The sequence below is a fragment of the Nematolebias whitei genome, chromosome 7, assembly GCF_014905685.2.
Source record: "Nematolebias whitei isolate Nwh7 chromosome 7, NemWhi1, whole genome shotgun sequence".
NCBI lineage: Eukaryota > Metazoa > Chordata > Actinopteri > Cyprinodontiformes > Rivulidae > Nematolebias > Nematolebias whitei.
This window is the reverse complement of record NC_056504.1, coordinates 43,221,336-43,240,622: the sequence shown is the minus strand read 5'-3', so window position 1 is coordinate 43,240,622 and position 19,287 is coordinate 43,221,336. Positions and strand designations below refer to the sequence as shown.

At 40.2% G+C, this 19,287-nt stretch overlaps 1 protein-coding gene across 2 annotated transcripts in view; it reads right to left on the bottom strand.

Annotated features, from left to right (window-relative positions):
• Positions 1–19,287, bottom strand: part of LOC119412604 (growth/differentiation factor 11-like) — a 30,032-nt gene that overhangs the window by 9,518 nt on the left and 1,227 nt on the right. For both annotated transcript variants that reach the window (XM_037679636.1, XM_037679635.1), the window contains exon 2: positions 1,115–1,488. In XM_037679636.1, the coding sequence (XP_037535564.1) occupies positions 1,115–1,488 (374 nt within the window). The remainder of the gene's footprint in view (positions 1–1,114; positions 1,489–19,287) is intronic.

The window sequence follows — 19,287 nt, the reverse complement described above, 5'->3', positions numbered from 1 at the left end:
ATATATATATATATATATATATATATATAAATATTTATCAGATATATGATATATATATATATATATATATATATTTTTTTTTTTTTTTACTTATTTTATTTAAGTGGTTAAATAAATCAAATTCCATAAATATATTGTGTCAACTTGAGATCTGTTTGACAGCATTAAAAATTCCAAATTTTATTGTTTATGGATTAAATGATCAATTATTACTGCTAACACTTGATTGCAATATTGCCTTTTTGTATTTACAGTATAACACAAGTCAATAAAAAATGTGCAAATCAAAAATGTCTCAGATGGTCATTTGGATTTTATCCACCTACAAAATAAATAAATAAATTTCAAACTACCATTATGAATATGCTTCAAACTTCCTATTTTATAACCTTCGTATAACCATGTTTTTTATTAGTTATTCTATCTGGAGTCGACAAGAAACTAGTAAAACATTAAAACTTGTTTGAGACAGATTTTAAGGATCACTTTTGTGACATTTGGGTCATTCTTTATACTATTTGTTTATTGTGTCCTGTATAAATTGGTTTTAATTAGAACCAGATTTAATTATTTTGAGGCCCAAGGTGGAGCACAGGCATGGAGACCGTCCACTGCAAGCATCCCCCCCCCCCCCAACCCAAATCTTATTTATTGAGACCTACTTACAGTTTATTATAGTTTTTTTGTCATATGAATATCCTACCTGTCAGGTGAGTCACATTTGAAATAAATGTCAAATTCTATTTCTAGCAATTGCACTGATTCTGACATTTGTTAACATCTGTATTGTACGTGTGCAGCGAGACTGGAGAAAAGTCCAATAATTTGATATTGTAGGGGGAGGGGGAAGGTGACACAATGATCTAGTCAGCATTTTGAAGATGTTTTGGACTGTAACAGTTTTTCAACATAATGAAAAAATAAAATAAATGCTGTACGGTTATTAGATATGTCATCAGGCCCCAAGCATCTTGAGGCCTTCCATTGCCTGATGATAAATCTCCCATTCTTTCTTAGAAGACTTTGTTTGTATTTGGCTAAAACGTGGAGTGCATAAAAGTGAGTTGTGTTGTTTTCTCTCCCCAACCCCGAGGACAGGTCTGAGGATCCTTACCAGCCCCTCCTCCCCGGGTCGCAGCGAGGTAACTGCCAGGTCATTGCCGCTCTCATCAAAGGCGTTGATGTCGATTCCCCAGTTGGTGTGGGGCTGTTTGAACCAGTTCTGCAACACGTGCTTAAAGTCAATGCTTTGCCAGTGGCCGACCCTCGAGTTGAGCTCTATCTTCAACGAGCGGATCCGGATGTGGCGGCTGCCCTGCTCTGTGACGGGCTTCAGTCGCAGAATCTGCAGGTAGACCGTGGAGGTCTGCTGCAGCGGTCGCAGATACACCCACAGCTGGGCCTTCAGCACCTTGGTGAACATTAGTTTAGGGCTGAACTTGAAGAAGCAGCAACTGGGCTTCCCGTTCACCTGCACCAGGGGCTCCGCTGTGGAATAAAAGACAAGAATGGATGAAAACGACAACTGAGCCATTAAGAATCCATCCATATCATCCTCACATGCTTGCATTTCCAACAAGGCTGTGATGACCTCTGCACATGTTAAGTCATGGACTCATCTCATCTTTATATAAAAGAAGCTATAAAAAGCTACAGACATTGCTGCTATTACTTATTATTTTTCAACAAGAGTTTGGGAAATGCAGCTTTATGCAGTAAAAGACATCCATCAAACGTTTTGTAACAAATTAGAACTCAAACTATAGTACAACTTTCATAAATTCACTAGGTACACAAGAGGATTTTATTGAAAGAATGTCTATTATTGTTATTCATTCGTTTAGTCATTCTTTTTCTGTATTTTATCCAGTTCAGGGCCGCAGGGAGATGGAGCTTATCACCACTGAAGCAGTCAGGCACAACTTGAACAGACTAAAGCATTCAGCCATGCACTTTCACACGCAGCTCCATGCTCAGTTAACCTAACATGCACGTATTTGGACTGTGCCAACACCCATAAAAGGCCCACAGTCACTGTTTAATATCTGTCTGTGAGCAGTACATCTAACCACTACCCTACCATGCAGATCTCTACAAGTTCATTCTGAAAATATTCTGCACGAATGTTTAACATTATCGCAAATACTCATAAAATGATTTTTTTTTTTAGATGCTCAGTGCCTTAAAAGGATAGTTGAGTTCTTTGAAGACGTGTTCTAAGAGATGTTTTCAGTAATCCATACTGATAATGTTATGAGTTACTCCTGCAGGTAAGACACTGATTACTGAAAACAATGCCACAGAACGTCACTTCAGAAGATCTCAAACTATTCCATATAAGAAAACTTGTTTGTACATTGGACATGAAACATTAAAGCAATATGGTTCAGCTAAATGGTTCACACTTACACAGTGATGGTTTACAGTTTTTCATTCACCAATTCACACACTTGGTTTTCTATTATAAATATATTATTTAGGCATTATATTCTGTACTTTCTTATAATCTCACTCATGCGCCAACGCTTCTTGAACTTAACCCTCGACCTTCCTACCTCTGGGCCAAGCTGCCTTCCACCATGTTTGTACCCAGAAAGATATTAAAAAGTGGTATGCGTTGTCATCATTGTATGTTTCTATACAATAAAAAATTTTGAGCTCTGCATTTAACCCATCACATGTGAGAAACACCCAGGTGGAGCAGTGGGCAGCTATGTAAGCGCCTGGAGAGCAGTTGGGGATAGGTGTCTTAAACTGCATTACCAGTGATTTTTAAGGCTCTTTAAACAGCTTATATGATGTAATTACCAAATCAGTCCTGTCCTTTATGGTTTGTCATGTCAGAACCAGCAGTTTACAGAAACTTTCATTCAAACTAAGAAGAAATGACCTGTGCTCATTTTTACAGCATGAGCTTGTAAAACATATCGGATCCAGAGTATTATTTTTGTCTAATAAACTGGCCGGTTTATGTCCATCTGCAAGAAATCAGTTGTACATCATCTGAGCACACGGACCTTTTATTTGGTCTATTCAGTCGGGTACATTTGTGATTACTTTAAGGTTCTAAAACAGATCTATTTGCATATTAAAACAAGAATCGGTAATGGTGGCCAGTGGCCAGATGGTAACCTCAGATTCCCCTGGGTCAGCCTTAATGAAATGGACTATGTTACAACAAGAAAAATTAAAACAACTCCCGTTTTTTTTTTTATTTCCTGGGGACACCTCTTTGGTAGAAATATATTTAGAGAGAGTGGATTAAGAGTTATGTCAGAGGACACAAGCTGCCTCTTGAAATGTGGCAGATTTATTCCTGTCATGATCCGCGGCTCATGGTATTTCATGTGATTTGCACCCCGTGTCAGATCTGCATATGGTTCATTTACATAGACCTCCATCTGATCTAATGACATCCATCCGTTGAATTCATACATTCATTTCCATGTAAAGTGTTCTTTTATTAAGGGAAATTTATTCTGTATCTGTCCGGCATGTGAATGCACTAACAGAGTACAATAGAATATTTATTCCGCCTGTTTTTTCTCTGGCTATATTTGACATCAGATTTTGGCCCAAAAAAGGAAAAATGATTGTGGGGTCGGTTGTTTATCTCGTAAACAGATGAAAAATCCTATTGGGATAAGCAGAAAAACAGTGTGGACCTGTCAATCACTGCTAAATCTGAGGTTGCTCAGGCAACCTGCAAATGCTTCCTGGGTCAAAAGGTTATTTGGCACCTCGGTCTAGTTAAGAAATGGGATCAGGGGTCAAAACCGTCAGCCCCTTTACATCTCAGGGGTGCTGGGGGAGGGTGGCCCTAACAGCCAGATTGAGTTTGAAGGTCAAGGTCAACCCTATGGCAATGGTAATATGTCTTTCTTCACATCACGCCTTTTTTTTTTAGTACAGAATCGCTCCGGATCTCAGCGACACAACAGCCACAGTTTGTTTTTGTTTTGATTAGGGTGGAGATTCTCCGGCCAATGGTGAACTGTTTATCCAACGCCATTGACCAGGAAAGAACACTGCGTGTGTGTGTTTGCTTTCTTTTTTGTTTTTAGTATTGTAATTGAATTACTGGCATGCATTCAGGGATATGAATTCACTGCGGTACACTGAGTAAGAGCCAAGCTAGGGACAGACGTGGTCGTTCAGCCTGTGTTTCCAAGCACAGTCATTAGCGAGTGTAAATTATACAAGGTCTCACGCTGAACGAACAATATGTCAATGTTCTCATCTTTTACTGGGCTGGTGATTAACGTGGGCGTTGTTGTGTTTGCTCATCAGCACAAAAACCGGGGATGAATGATTCTGCAGTTTGTTTTAGGCTGTACTTGTGCTGCGCTTACTACTTTTGGGGACAGATGCACAGCAGGTTTCGTCGGTTCGGTTGGTTTCCTAAAGAACGGCAACGGTTTTGCAAACGCCTCGGAGGTGAAATGGTTCAGGAGTAACCCGAGAAGCAAGGTCCTGTTTGTTGTAACCCCAGTTATTAAACACACCTGCACAACACATGAGCCACGTCATGTCAAACAATGACTGCATTGATACGAGAAATCAGTTTGTGCCTTTATAGATCTTGTAAATGCACAAGCTCGAGGCCTGCAGCTTAATTACAGCCCGTGTCTTGGCGGAGCATTCCATTTGGGCAAAATGAGCATGGTTAGCTTGTAAAGACCAGAAAAGCAAGGGGACATTTAATCCTTCTACCTGAACTCACTCTTTTTTTGGACCAAGAGAGCACATTGTTGGAGTAAAGCCAGTACTTTTACTGCAAGGCTTTTTATAGCTTAATTTCCTGGCTAATTTGCCTGGTTTAAAGCTCAGAGCTGAAATGCTCTGATTCAAGTATAGAAAGTAAAAAAAAAACATGGAATTTAGATTTTTGCATTCAGCACCACCTGCTGGATCAACAAAACCTCTTTGCTTAGCCGAACTCGAGAAGACCAAACGGAATAAACCCTCAACAGCCCATGAGTCGCTCCTATTCTGCTCAAATCCACATGGAGAGGACAGTGGATGTGCCTTTTTTTTTCTCAAAGGAAACAAGTTTGTTAGATATTCCCCCTCGTGTTCAGCATGCTTAATCATAACAGCACCTTGTTTCCCTGTGGTATAATTACAGCATATGCAGCGCATGAATTTTACTGCCAACATGCAGCAGGCCTGCAGGTGGGCCTATCAAACATCTGGTGGACTCCTTGGGTACCTGTGCTCCATAGTTAGCCTCCTATACACACATGTAAAGGGGAGGCATATAGAATATAGGGGTTTATTCATCATGCCATCTGTTCGTTTTCATCGAATCGTAGCCCCATTTAAATGGTTTTAGCTGTAATGTCACTGAGGCGTAGACGAGAACTGAGCCACTTACACTGTTGAAAACAGATGGCAGGGGTGGGTGGGTGAGTAATACAATGAATGAGTGAAATGTTGCTGAAAAAGCGAGCTGAAAAACAACGTAGATGATTTAATAACAGATGCTAATATTAATTTGCGTCCCAAAATAAGCATGTTGTCTTTTGTTCTTATTGTTTTGAAGTTGGTTTTGTTGCCAAACCGCCTCTTTCCGTCAACTTTCGCAATAAGCTTTGCAATATTTACCACAACGAGCTCTCCATTCAGGAACAAGTTATTAAAACAAGCTCATATGTTAAATCAGTTTATGCTGTTAAATGAGCAAGTATAAATTGGATTTAAAACTGAATTGATATGTTAGTGATCAGGTTGGAATAGCTAAAATGATCACAAATAAAACCTTTGAGACAATGTTTATTACCTGCCTCCTTTTTTGCTTTTAGTAAGAGTTAAACTAAAAGCCTTTGTAAAAATAATAACCATTTTGCTCAAAGATTAAAATGAACTATTGCAAGAATGTGAACAATTTATTAGCAGTCTCTGTTGAGGATGACTCTCAGCTACTACCACATCAAACTATAACTCAATATATGTACAAGTGACTATGTTGTAGCCATTTTGTGCTTCCTAAGGTCACTTAGATGTAGATGCCGTCTTGAATTGAGTTGACTCCAATGGTCAATCAGTTGTAGATGTATATTCATCAATTAGTTTTTGTAAGTTTTATTGAAATCCATCTTGTGGTTTTTGAGATATTTTGCTAACAGACAGTATTTACTCCAATGGTTGATGGCTTAGTTTCAAAAACAGATTTCACTCAATCGATTACAGCTCAGAGTATGTGTTAGGGATCACTTTCAGCTACTACCACACCAGATTTCCCCTCAGTATCTGTACAAATAATTGAGCTATAGCCATTTTTGTTTTCTACGGTCAGTTAGCTATGGCGGCCATCTTGAATCAGGTTGACTCCAAATTCCCTTGTGGACGTGCATCTGATGGTTACGGTACTTTCGGAGAGGTTTTGCAAAAATCCATGCAGTGGTTCATGAGATATTTTGCTAACAAACTAAAAACTAAACACAAAGAGAGAGGCAACTGCACGATCGCCCACTTTCAGTGGTGGAGAGCAATAAACAGATTTTTTTACGTATCACACAACGTTTGTCTGAAAATAGAAACACAAATTTATCACAAATTACTTTTTCTTAAAATCACAACCGCCATGCGTTTGCTTATCAGCGATCTGCGGATTAAAATGTAGTAAAGTTTATTCAAACTTCGAGGTCATTGCATAGAAATGTGGGTAGCAATACGCCGTTAGGTGAAAATGCACAGCTCAGATGGGCCAGGGAGGGAAACGCTTTTGTTAATGTCCAAATGGAGAAGGCATAAGGGCACGCACCGAGATACGAGTTTCATTTGCATATATATCTATAATTTCTTCACTTAATGGGAAATGCAAATGTGCCATTTTGTTGGGAATGTGTGTGTGTTTGGGAGCCTTCGTGTTGAATAAATGTGACTCTAGGGTATCCCAACGCACCTCGGCATATTAATCATCGTGACACGTTCACGACCCTTCTAATAAGACAGGGGCCACAGCAACGCACCCCCTCAAACATCCCATCCAACCCCAGCCCTGCTCCCTCTTTGTCTCTCAGCTGGTCCCAAGGGACCAGGAGAGGATGGTGGGGGAAGCCGAGCTCGGAGGGAGGATGGAAAGGGGTGTGTGTGTGTGTGTATGCAAGCGTGTGTGTGAAGTCAGACCCCCTCATTCAGAGGCCTCCCCTGGGACAACGGCAGGCACAAGACTCCTATTAGGACTGAGCACGGTAGCCCCCCAGGAGCAACAAAAGACACCTCCTAATGCTCCCCGTTCTAGCTCAGTGAACACACAGAAACAGGCACATAAACACACAACGTGCACAAACAGCCCTCAGCTAACACACTCGAAACTCATTGTTTTTAGTGTTACATGTGTTTGTATTGTGAGAACGTTTGCTGGACAGAAGGACGGGAAGGAGCAGTGAACTGCGATAAGGTGGACAGCTGGACAGCATGAGGCGTGCTCGGGTGGGAACGCTCGCGTTTGTGCAAATCCACACGTCAATGCATTCTCGGCACGCAGAAGGCTTCGTTTCTTACGTCTGAACACCACATTCAGAGGGTTTTCAAATGATCTGCCTTTAAAGACGCTGTTGTTTGTACGACGGGCTTCAGTCGCCACTGAAACCTCACGCAAGTGAATTCAAAATGAAAACAGCAATGTGTAACATCCCACGACTGCACAATCAGATCCTTCTGATAACTTTTGCATTTATTCTCAGGTTCAGGTTTGGTTTATTTGTCACATCCTCCTGACTACCAGAAGTTCAAATTTGTCCTCCTTGGAGGACGGTTGTAAACCTGAATATCTCCCGCCCACAGCGTACTACTGAATTAACTCCTTTTGATCTCGACAGAGGAAATTTTCAATGATAATATGAAAGGGTGGGCTTTGGTACCTTTCTCTTCCTCATGAATAATAAAATATTGGACATGGACAACATTTATTTTTCCTGGTAGTCAGGAGGCTATGCTGATCAACACAAGGTCAACAATGCAATGAAATGCTCCGGACGAGAGGAACCGTCTCGACTCGTCCAATAAAAACAAACTAAACAAGAAATACCAAAGCATGCAAAAAAAAAACAAAAAAAAAACAATGCGCCAAAAGTGAAAAGGTAAAATGCATCTACAGCAGCATGGTTCTGTTAGCAGTGTGGCTCAGTTAGCTGCATGGTCATGTTAGCAGCGTGGTCCCATTAGCAGCATGATGATAATAACGACCGCAGCAACTGCCCTCCAGAAGAACGTCCGGCAGACACAGAACATCCAAGGGTTTCCCGCGGAGCCGAACTGTTCCATGGAGTTAGGTCAGCTCAGGCAGATGGAGGATCATGGAGACGGCTGCCATGACAGGCCGGCGTCCGAGGCTGGAAGGGGGCCGGGAACTGAAGCACAATGGCAAGGCAGCGACTTTCGTTTGAGTCGTTCCCTTTAAACAAAATAATTTGTCTAAAGCAAACTAAAAACGTTAACTATAGTTATAAACTTATCAGCCGTGACATCCATTATAGAGCCAAATGAGGACTATTACTATTCACATAGTAATACAGATGTTGTTCAGTAAAGAAAATTGGGGGTGGTGGCGCAGAGGTTAGAGAAGATGGGCCTGTGATCGGAAGATCGCCGGTTCAACTCCCGGTACCATCAGCATCAAAATGTGGGTGGGAAAGGTGAAGCACCCACACCTGCCTCCATCCTCATTTGCCCCACTCTGAGCCCTTGAGCAAGGCCCTTAACCCCCACCATCTGCTCCCCCGGGCGCCCTAGATCGCAGCTCTCTGCTCCACACAGAGGGCTGCGGTAGCTCGGTGGTCTGTGGTTGCATCAAGGGCATCCCGTGTAAAAACAATTACCAAGTCTTGGTGTGACTTTGCTGTGGTGACCCCTGATGAAGGGAGCAGCCCCCCCAAAAAAAAGTTAAGTAAAGAAAATGATTTTTTTTTTAAAAAGACAGACTTTTGTTTAAATTGCCATTAGCCAAGCCTGGACGAAGACTTCTGTGTTCTTCCTCACACCCCATGCTCTAAGGATGATGTTACGGTTGATAAAGGACTAGCTATAGATAACTTTTTTATGAAGGATAACGTCACATAATGACCAGACTATCCCTTTAAAACACATTTATGTCACTTGGAAACAGCCCGTGCACATGATTCATCAACAGAACTCAAACTCTAAGTCTGTATGTACTTGAAATATGGTTGTCTTGTTTGTCTCTGTGGCCCTGTGATGGACTTGCGACCTGTCCAGGGTGTACCTCGCCTCTCTCACAGTGATTGCTGGACATGGCACCAGTGACCCCTGCGACCTGAAAAGGATGAAGCGGGTAAAGATAATGGATGGATGATGGATGGACCCAATTAATCTAGTCTTACTTAAAGGAATGCACATCACATGTCGTTGTGAAGGCTACAGTTTAAAAATAAATCTGGTACGATGTGTTAGAGCTCAGAATATGTGTTGGGGTGACTTTCAGCTGCTACCACGCCTACTTTTAGCTTGACATCTGTACAAATGACTTGAGTCACGTCAATTTTAGACATTTCTAATGTTGGTTAGGTGGTTCAGCCATCTTGAATTGGGTTGACACCAAGAGGTAATCAGTTGATGCACATCCATTGAGTACTTTATGTGAGTACTTTCACTGAACAATTGGCAATGACATTGCACCAAGCCACATCTGTGACATTTAATATGACTAATATTAGCTTGTGACAGCTAATGTGTTTATTGCTGCTGCACTTTGTTGCTGTATCATGTAAGATAGAGTATCTATGTATCTACCTTACCATCATAATTCAATCTTAATGTTACTCACTACCTGTGCAATAACCTGTCACACAATCTGTGTAGTATATGTTACTTATGCACAATATATATATCATGCACATTTTAGCTTATTACTACCTTGAAATACTTGTGCATACAAATTCATCCTACCTGCACCGTTATATTCTCTCTTTAGGACCTTATAAATATTATAATAACTTTTTCACATCTTGGTACTTTATTTTGTACCCTTATTGCACGTTTTAGTATTTCTTGTTTGCTTGTTCTTTGTTTTTAGTGAGTGAAATCGGTTCTTCTCATCCTGAGCATTAACCTTGTGTTAACCTTGCATATGACAACTAAACACAACTTGAACTTGAGTTTCATTCAAAGCTGTTCAGTGCTTCATGAGACATAAACTCAAATTCACTATTTATTCACTATTTATCTTTTTATTTACATACTTTGTTAATTCTTCAAATAAATCTTGACCCTATAAAAACTTCTATTAAAACTCAAATGGTAAAAGTTGTGCAGTATGTTATAAAACAATTAATAGACATAAAATAAGAGGGTTTTGAGGAGAATCAAAGTTGCTTCAAATGATATTGCTGTTTAACTACTTTAAATGAAATGTTTTTTGTTACAAACTATAACAACTTAAACAGAAGTTGTGCTGTATCTTCACGCGGCGCTGGGAAGCTACATCACACTGCAACAGCTGACCAACACTTTTCTTACGATGTCCTCTGAGATTGTGTCCATTTCAACTCCTATCTCACAGATAGAACCTTTATGGTAAGTATGGATACATGCTCCTCGCAGATCCATGAAGCCAACTATGGCGTCCCCCAAGGCTCTATTTTAGGCTCCCTACTTTTTAATTTGTACATGATGCCGCTTGGTGGAGTCATCAGGAGCCATGTGATAAGTTTCCATAGTTATGCTGATGACACACAGCTATACATTTCATTATCTCATGATGACCCCCGGCTAGTCACTTCATTTTTAATTGCATTTCAGACATAAAGTCCTGGATGGCACAGAACATTCTCCAGCTAAACCAGGACAAAACAGAAGTTTTAATCATTGGACCGGAGGTTCAAAAGGAAAATACAAGTCAGAAATTACAATCTGTCTTTAAAACCTTCCAAAAAAGTAAGAAGCATGCGGGTTCTTTTTGACTCTGAGCTTACTTTTATTCCTCATATCAAACATATAGTCAAAACAGGATTTTACCATCTAAAAAATATAGCCAGAGTCCGCCCTCTTCTCCCTCTCACTAATACTGAGACTTTGATGCACACTTTTATTTCTAGCCGTTTAGACTACTGTAATGCACTGCTTTCTGGTTTCCCTAAGAAAAATGTATCCAGCCTTCAGCTGTTACAAAACTCTGCTGTTCATGTGCTAACCACAACCAGAAGGCAGGCTCATATTACACCTCTTTTAAAATCATTGCATTGGCTCCATGTGCACCTCAGGATTGATTTTAAGATTCTTTTAATGGTTTTTAAATGCCTCCATGGTCTTGCACCATCTTATCTTGCAGAGCTGCTCTTACCCTATGAACCCCCGCAGACACTAAGGTCCTCTGGCACTGGACTACTAACAGTTCCAATAGTGAGAACTCACACTTACGGTGAGGCTTCTTTCCAGTACTATGGCCCCCGTCTGTGGAATAGTCTGCCGGAGAACCTGAGGGCTGCAGAGAATGTTGTTGTTTTTAAGAGCAGGCTCAAGACCCATCTTTTTAACTGCATTTCCTGAACTGGTTCATCTCTCTTCAGTCTATACATCCATCCATCCATTATCTTTACCCGCTTCTTCCATTTTGGGTCACGGAGGTCGCCGGTGCCCATGTCCAGCAATCACTGTACGAGGGGCGGAGTACACCCTGGATGGGTCGCAAGTCCATCACAGGGCCACATAGAGACAAACGAGACAAACAACCATTCACTCTCTCACTCACACCTAGGGACAATTTAGAGTTACCAATCAGCCTGACATGCACGTTTTTGGTCTGTGGGAGGAAACCGGAGTACCCGGAGAAAACTCACGTATGCACGGAGAGAACATGCAAACTCCACACAGAAAGGCCCCTGGACCGGGGTTTGAACCAAGGACCTGCTCGCTGAGAGGCAGCAGCTCTACCAGTTGCGCCACCGTGCTGCCAGTCTATACATTTTCCATACAATTTAATTTTAATTTTATTTTGTGTGTGTGTTGTTTCCTTTTATTTTGTGGGTTTGTTTATAATTCTGTACAGCACTTTGCGCTGCTTTTAGTATGAAGGGTGCTTTATAAATAAAATTGATTGATCGATTGATACAAACTATAACAACTTAAACAGAAGTCGTGCTGTATCTTCACGCAGCGCCGGGAAGCTACATCACACTGCAACAGCTGACCAACACTTTTCTTACGATGTCCTCTGAGATTGTGTCCGTTTGAAACTAAATCCAGTTCACTCTGTGTTTTCACAATAAGAGTTAACATTTGTTTTGCTGTAACAATACCTTGATGTGACAAATCAAATCTGTTCATCGCATTCGAAAAATTGTTAAAAGCCCGGCTTTGATGTTGAAATCTGATAGCGTACCCGGACGTTCTACTGTAAAACCCATGCGGACGTTCTACGGTAAAAAGCCACTAAACTGTAGGTGTTTCTGTCGTAACTCTTTGGAGGATGAGTCTTTAAGAAGAAGGTATTTGAAGCTGCTTTTGTGTTTGTGCGGATGTGTAACAGGGCGTTGAAATTGAGCAAAGGGCCTTTACATCCCAGGAGCTGACTCATTATTTTGAGTTAAATGGACGAAACGAGGGAAACGGAGCTTGGTTCAGAAACGCTAATGGGAATTGTTAAACTCAAGCTGTCACAATTAAAGAAGTTTACAAGCTTGTTGCTGGTTATGAGAAGGAGCAGATGTTTCATTTAAAGGTAGAAGCTTTGTACGGTGCAAAAGTCTTGATCCACTTAACTCTCCGATATGGCGTAAAAAGGCTCCTAAACTCGAGGGTTGAAGCAGTGCTATGACTTTTGGTTTTGGTGCAACTTTAGCGTTTTTAAATATTTAGCCTTGTCTGTGATTTTTTTCTTCTTATAGAAAATGAACTGAGCTAATTTTACATCCTTCAAATCTTTAGATTTGTTTACAAACTTTTATTGCTCCTTTCACATTTTGTTCTGGTTCAGCTTCTTTCAGTTGCCTTGCGCAAATAACTTTTTTTTTTTTTTTTTTTTATCGGCTACTTTCAGCTAATTTCAGTAGTTTTTTCTGCTGTTTTGTGCTCCCTTCAGCTTCTTTCTGCTAACTACAACATTTTTGTACTTCTTGTAACTTATTATGCTAATTTCAGCTTATTTATGCAAATTTCAGCTTTTTCTGCTATTTTATTTATTTATTATTATTAACGTTTAGATAAATCCATTGAGATCACAGATCTCTTTTGCGAGAGAGGCCTGGGCCTGAAGGCAGCCTAACATGCATGTTTTTGGTTTATGGGGAGAAACCAGAGTACCCGGAGAAAACCCACGCAAGCGCGAGAAGAACATGCAAACTCCACACATAAAGACCACAGGTCCAACCGGGGATTGAACCCAGGACCTTCTTGCTGTGAAGCAACAGTGCTACCCACTGAGCCGTTGTGCTGCCATTTCAGCAACTAGCTGTTTTATGCTAATTTTAGCTTTTTTGACTAATTCCACATTTTTTTCCACTCATTTCAACTTTTTTCAGCATAATTCAGCAAAAATGTGCTCTTTCCACTTCCTTCTGGTAATTTAAACTTCTTTCTGAAAATTTTAGCTATTTTTTGGCAGATTTTTTTTTTTTGTGTGCTCATTTCTGCTTCTTTCAGTCTAATTGGACAAACATGTTCTTTCTGTGTTCTTCTGCTAACTTAGGCTGTTCTTCAATTTCGCCTACATTTCAGCTGTTTTCAGCTAATTTAAACTATTTTTCACCAAGTGCTTCAGCAATAAGCATTCACACTACATTTTTGCAGGAAATGCAATTTCTCTAGTTAAGAAAGTCATTGGAAAGAGAGTCATATGATGATGCTGTAGGATTAAAAGAATCAGAACAAGAAAGGAGCACATCTGTTGCCAATTTTGCATTAATTATTGTTTTCTGCATAAACATTACATTCCTGTTAATTGCTCCAGGCTGAAAGTGTTACAGTTTCTGCAGATGAATCTTCTGCTCAGACTAGATATTGGTTCGTAAATCCAGTCTGAATTAAACTATTTTTCCAAAGTAATGTCCTTCAAAGTGCTACCTACAACAGGTAAGATGATATATTTAATAACCTTTCAGTAAAATGTGAACTGTCCCTTTACAGCTCCAGTTATTTGTAGCTTCTCTGGCGTTTTATGTAACATTATGGTGGAACCTATGACTCTGCAGAAAGCACAATAGCACAGATAGATCACTTGCTTGCTTTTTCTTTAAAACATGACTATAAATATCAGCTGACTGAAAGAAATTTCTTGCGCTCAAACTTTTTTTTGTCAAACAGTGCTTCTTAAATATTCAGGTCATGCCCATAAACAAAGAGCCGTGAATCACTTCTCTCTTAAGTTTCACCCGTTTGAATCCTTTCAAGTACTGAAAAGAAATCCCAGAGGGGACCCAAATTTGTCAGGAACTGAGCCAATTATTTTATCAAAGACAAAATCACAGTGACCCCATTATACCTAACCAGAGGAGTTTTTCTTGGTGAGCAACATCATAGTTTATTTCATAAGCTGCTCTTGATCCATGTGTGCATTACATTACAAATATCACTTTAACCATGAAGCCTGATGATGTAAAATGTGGTAAATACAGCAAGGAGCAGCTCTGATTTGCCACAGAGAAGAGGCTAATTAAATTTTCATGTGGATAATCAGTAGATAATCCACCGTTAATTGTGCTTCCTTCCGACACAGCGGCTCCCTCCTGGGATCCAGCATTATGCCCACGCAGCATTTCGTTTGCTTAAACACCTCTTAGATTTAATGGACTCTTCCATAAACTCATCCTCAGCACCTCCTCACACACGACCACACAGGGCCGGAGCACATCCATCAACAATAATCTCTTCAATGATCTCCGTTTTATCTTTTCACAGCCCTCCTCCTCCCACTTCTCACTACCTACAAAGTGCTTAATTACTGGTGTGAAGTAATTATTTTCTTTATTAGTGAAACGTAACATCTGTTTCAGGTCTTTTTAATTGTACCTATAAAACCCTTCTATTATTTCTGTCCCTTTAGGATAGGACTGGGCTGCTTGCTGCTCCCTGCGGACTCACTCCCATCTTTCCCTCCGTTCTCCTTCAGACTCCGAGCATAAGCTTCGTAATACAATCATGCTGTTTTAAGTTGTTTAAAGAGGCAACGAGGAGCTCGGCAGTGTCACAAAACCAAGAGAAAAAGAAGGAAAGAAAGAGAAATCTTCTCTCATAGCTGTGCCTCCTCAACATCTCAGTACTTTTTCCATTGTCTTTAAATCCTTAAGTATTTCCAAAAGTCAAGAGAGCATTGGGACTGCAGGGAACGGTGCAGGGGAGCGTGGGAATGGAGGAAGAAGGGTTGAAAGAGTGAGATTCCTGAGGTCCGAGGGAAATTTTGTCCTTTTATTAATAGACTTGAGTCCCTTTGAAATTTTATTGACCATAAAGTTGACAGTATGTTGTGCAGTTTCTACAGTCCTGCACACTCTTCTTGTTCTTGTTCTTTCTAAACAAACTGCTTATGTCCCAGCATCCAAACAATCACACACCAGAGTTGATCTTTTCCCTCAAACCGATGCCAGCAAACTACACAAGAAGAGCAGGTGTCATCGTCAAACTGAGACCTCCATGGAATAAATAAATCTATAAAAACCACACATAGTCTCCGACTTCCAGCAAACACTGAACAGTGAGTGGAAGACTGTCCGGCTTCTGCTGCTCTGTCCTTTTAGCGCTCTCCCTCTTTACTTTTATGGTTCCTGCACCTTCAGGAAATGACCCTTTTATAGGGTCAACACTATAAAAGACTTGTTTTTTTTGGGAGTGGTTAGTGCTGTGTATGTGTGTGTGTGCGTGCGGTGGGGGATAAGTCTTCAAGTTACTACCGGTTCATCTTTGCTGCCAAAGAAAGAGACCTGATGAGGCTAATAGTCTTCTCGTCCAATATATCACATAGCTGTGAACTCTGTGACCTTTTTTGTCAATAGGAGACTTTTTTCTGGAGTGTGTGTGTGTGTGCGCGTGCATGGTGTGTGTCTGTGTGTGTGTGAAAGGGGGCGTGTGTGGGCATCCGCATGTGTTGGCACAAATGTGCACATGTGAAAGTTTGCACGTTCATCCCTTGACATATGCATAGATGTGCAGGCCTGTGTGAGTCTGCATGATTCATCTCAGCAGGAGCAGAACAAGAACCTCCCAACAGGAGCCCGCCTGGAATTAATGGACTCACTTATTTTGGACACATTTATAACCTAATTTGTAAGAATATGGTTTGAAGAATTAATCAAGGCTGCAAGGGAGAGACCTAATCCACACGTTTCTCAAATTTAGTCACAAAGGAGGAAAAAGAAAAAAGAATTACTGGTACAATACTTATTCAGTTTTTAACTTTGCTACAACAGATGAAAACATAACTGTGGCAAAGTTGCCACGTCTCCTCTAACCTATTGCTATGTAAACCAAAGAGAGTATATCTATTTTAACTTTGAAGAAAATAATGAAATATAAATTTCTTTCAAGGTACAATGACGCATATTGATTCAGAGTGCAGTATCGTAACAAATATTTTGTTTGTTTGTTTGTTTTCTTTATATATACACATTGCCTGTTTTGTGTTCAAAGATGTGTCTATATGGATGGTTGATTGAAACTTGGTTGTGGTGTAGTACACAGACTTTTGGGAAAAGGGGTAGACTATATAAGACTTTTCTTCAAACTACTCCTTTTCATTCAGAACTTTTGTTCATGTCAGCATGTGACATATTTATTTTAAACTGTAAATGAGTTAAATAAAAAATAAATTAACAAATAAATTAATAAATGTTTGCGTTTTCGATGGATTTATCTCTTAAAGTGACGCTTCAAATCTTCTGAAGTGAGGCTCTGCGGAACGATTATAGGCAATTAATATCTTACCTACTGTGCATGTATAGGTCTTTGAACACCTCTATTTGGAGAAATAAAGTTTAATTCTGATCAAATCGGCGTGGATCTCTGCCATCTCAAAACAACTCCCATCTAAAATATGTTATAGCAGTTCATGCAAATGCAGTTTTATAAACTGTTACACCATCAGCAATGTTACACAGTCATAACACAAAGGTCTATGGCTATTTTCAAGCACGAAAGCAACAGCTGACTGACGCACGTAGAGGTTTGTAAAAAAAAAACGTTTGCGTGAAATGCTATGAAGTTTTTGAAATTAGCTTTTTAAAGATGGAAGTGCATCCACTTTGGTCTTGGATCTGCTCAGACTAGCTTTTAGTTTGTCAGTCTATGAATTCAGTTTCCCCAAACCAAGCTCTTTTGAAGATCTATCTAGAGCAGGTAAGATATTAACTGTTCATACAGTTCTTCCCCATGGAACCAGACTCATCTGAACTAAAGCATCAAAGCATTTTGTTAATTGGTATCAAAAGCGTGCAAGAACGATAAACAGAGCGAGTAGGAGCACAATATTTTAGGCAGGTGACACAAACTGTAGGATCATTTCACTAGCGCAGCCACATAAATAATCGAAAACACAAACAGTTTAAACAATGTTTTTAAAAAATCTGCATGGAGACATGTCCCCAGTGAACTGCTTTTTCTGCAGCATTTAGAGCATTTATCTTCGCAACACACTGTGACGCTTTTGTGTATGATGTAAACAAACTCATCTTTTTATAATATTTCATCCCAATTACAGACCGGGAAGCAGAGGCCCTTTCAAACCCCCACCCACGTACCTTGAGTGAATACTAAGAAGCAAATCTGGCACAAGTCCAATTCTCAGTAGGTATTGAGTGAACCCCCATGGCCCATCAAAGGCAGCGTTGCACCACCATGCGAGGGTGATGGGGTTTGAGGTGTGCGGGGAACCGTGTTTGAAGTTCTCCTTCTATCAGAGAGACTAAAAAAAGGCATTTTTAATCCGTTGGGATCACCAAGGCCCTACAGGCGAAAAAAGGAAAAGAGATACAGGCTCTTCCATCAGTACCAAAGGAAGGAGGGGGGTAGGAGGAATAAGAAGATATAACAAGGAAGTAGGTGATGGTGGGGGAGCTGAGGATCAAAACTGCTGCTGAGATTTAAAAAAATTAAAAAAAGATGAGAGAAGTGCTCCAAGATGTCAGATTCAGCAGTATAATCTTCTCCATGCTGGCATGGGGCCGTCAGAAACATTTCATTAGGGGCTATGAAGAGCACTGACAAGGTATCAAATCATTTCAAAGGATGTGTGCGTACAAATACAAGCCTCGTTTTTCACAATGTGCCGGTTTACTCTAAGAAGAAAACAAATCAACAGGATTTACTGCTCAAAAATTACAGCAAGTCAATGAAGACAAACTATTGCACATGTCCCAGATGTTTGTATGAAATACACTGAGAAAACAAAAATAATGATTTGAAAACAACTCCAATCTGTCATTTAAGCTAATTGGTGCATAAAGCAGAGTTTAAACCTGAACAAATCAAGGTGTCCACCTCATAGTTTACCTGCAACGTGCAAAACTACTGCTGAGGAAGAGCTGCACGAGGTTTCAGCTCAAATCATGTGCTGCAATGACTCTGAAGGGGAACTTTCTGCAGGGCAAGAGGTGCCCCAGAAGGAAGGCTCGCGAAATGTAGCAAGAAAACGAGTTGCTTTTTTACCAAAATGCCAGGAGAAAAGACTGAGAACATATTTAACTAGTTTTTCTGCTATTATGTGCAATTATAACAATGAGGAGATAGATAGATAGATAGATAGATAGATAGATAGATAGATAGATAGATAGATAGATAGATAGATAGATAGATAGATAGATAGATAGATAGATAGATAGATAGATAGATAGATAGATCGATAGATCGATAGATCGATCGATCGATTGATTGATTGATTGATTGGAGTGACTGTGGCTGAGTGGTTAGAACAGTCGTCCTCCAATGCAAGTGTCGGGGGTTCAATTCCACCAGCAGTCACATGCTGAAGTGTCCCTGCAAGACACTGAACCTCTCATTGCCTCTGATGTGTGTCCCATCATATGAATGTGATTTAAAAGCACTGATTAGTCTTTGTACAGAGTGCTGTGTAAAGTGCTTTGAGTATTTTGATTAGATAGAAGGGAACTATATAAGTACAGTCTGTTTAACACAGATGGATAGATAGATAGATAGATGGATGATAGGCTTGTCGTCAAACCCCATTTTCCAAGTAAAGGTCACACACTTCCCTTGACCCCATGTGACTCTGTCTTTGTGATGCTATTTGAGGTTTTAAAAAAGAAAAAGGAAAGTGCTATGCCCATAAACTTCGCATTTAAAAGACAAGTGCAGCTAAGGATTTATTTTTTTGGGCGGGGG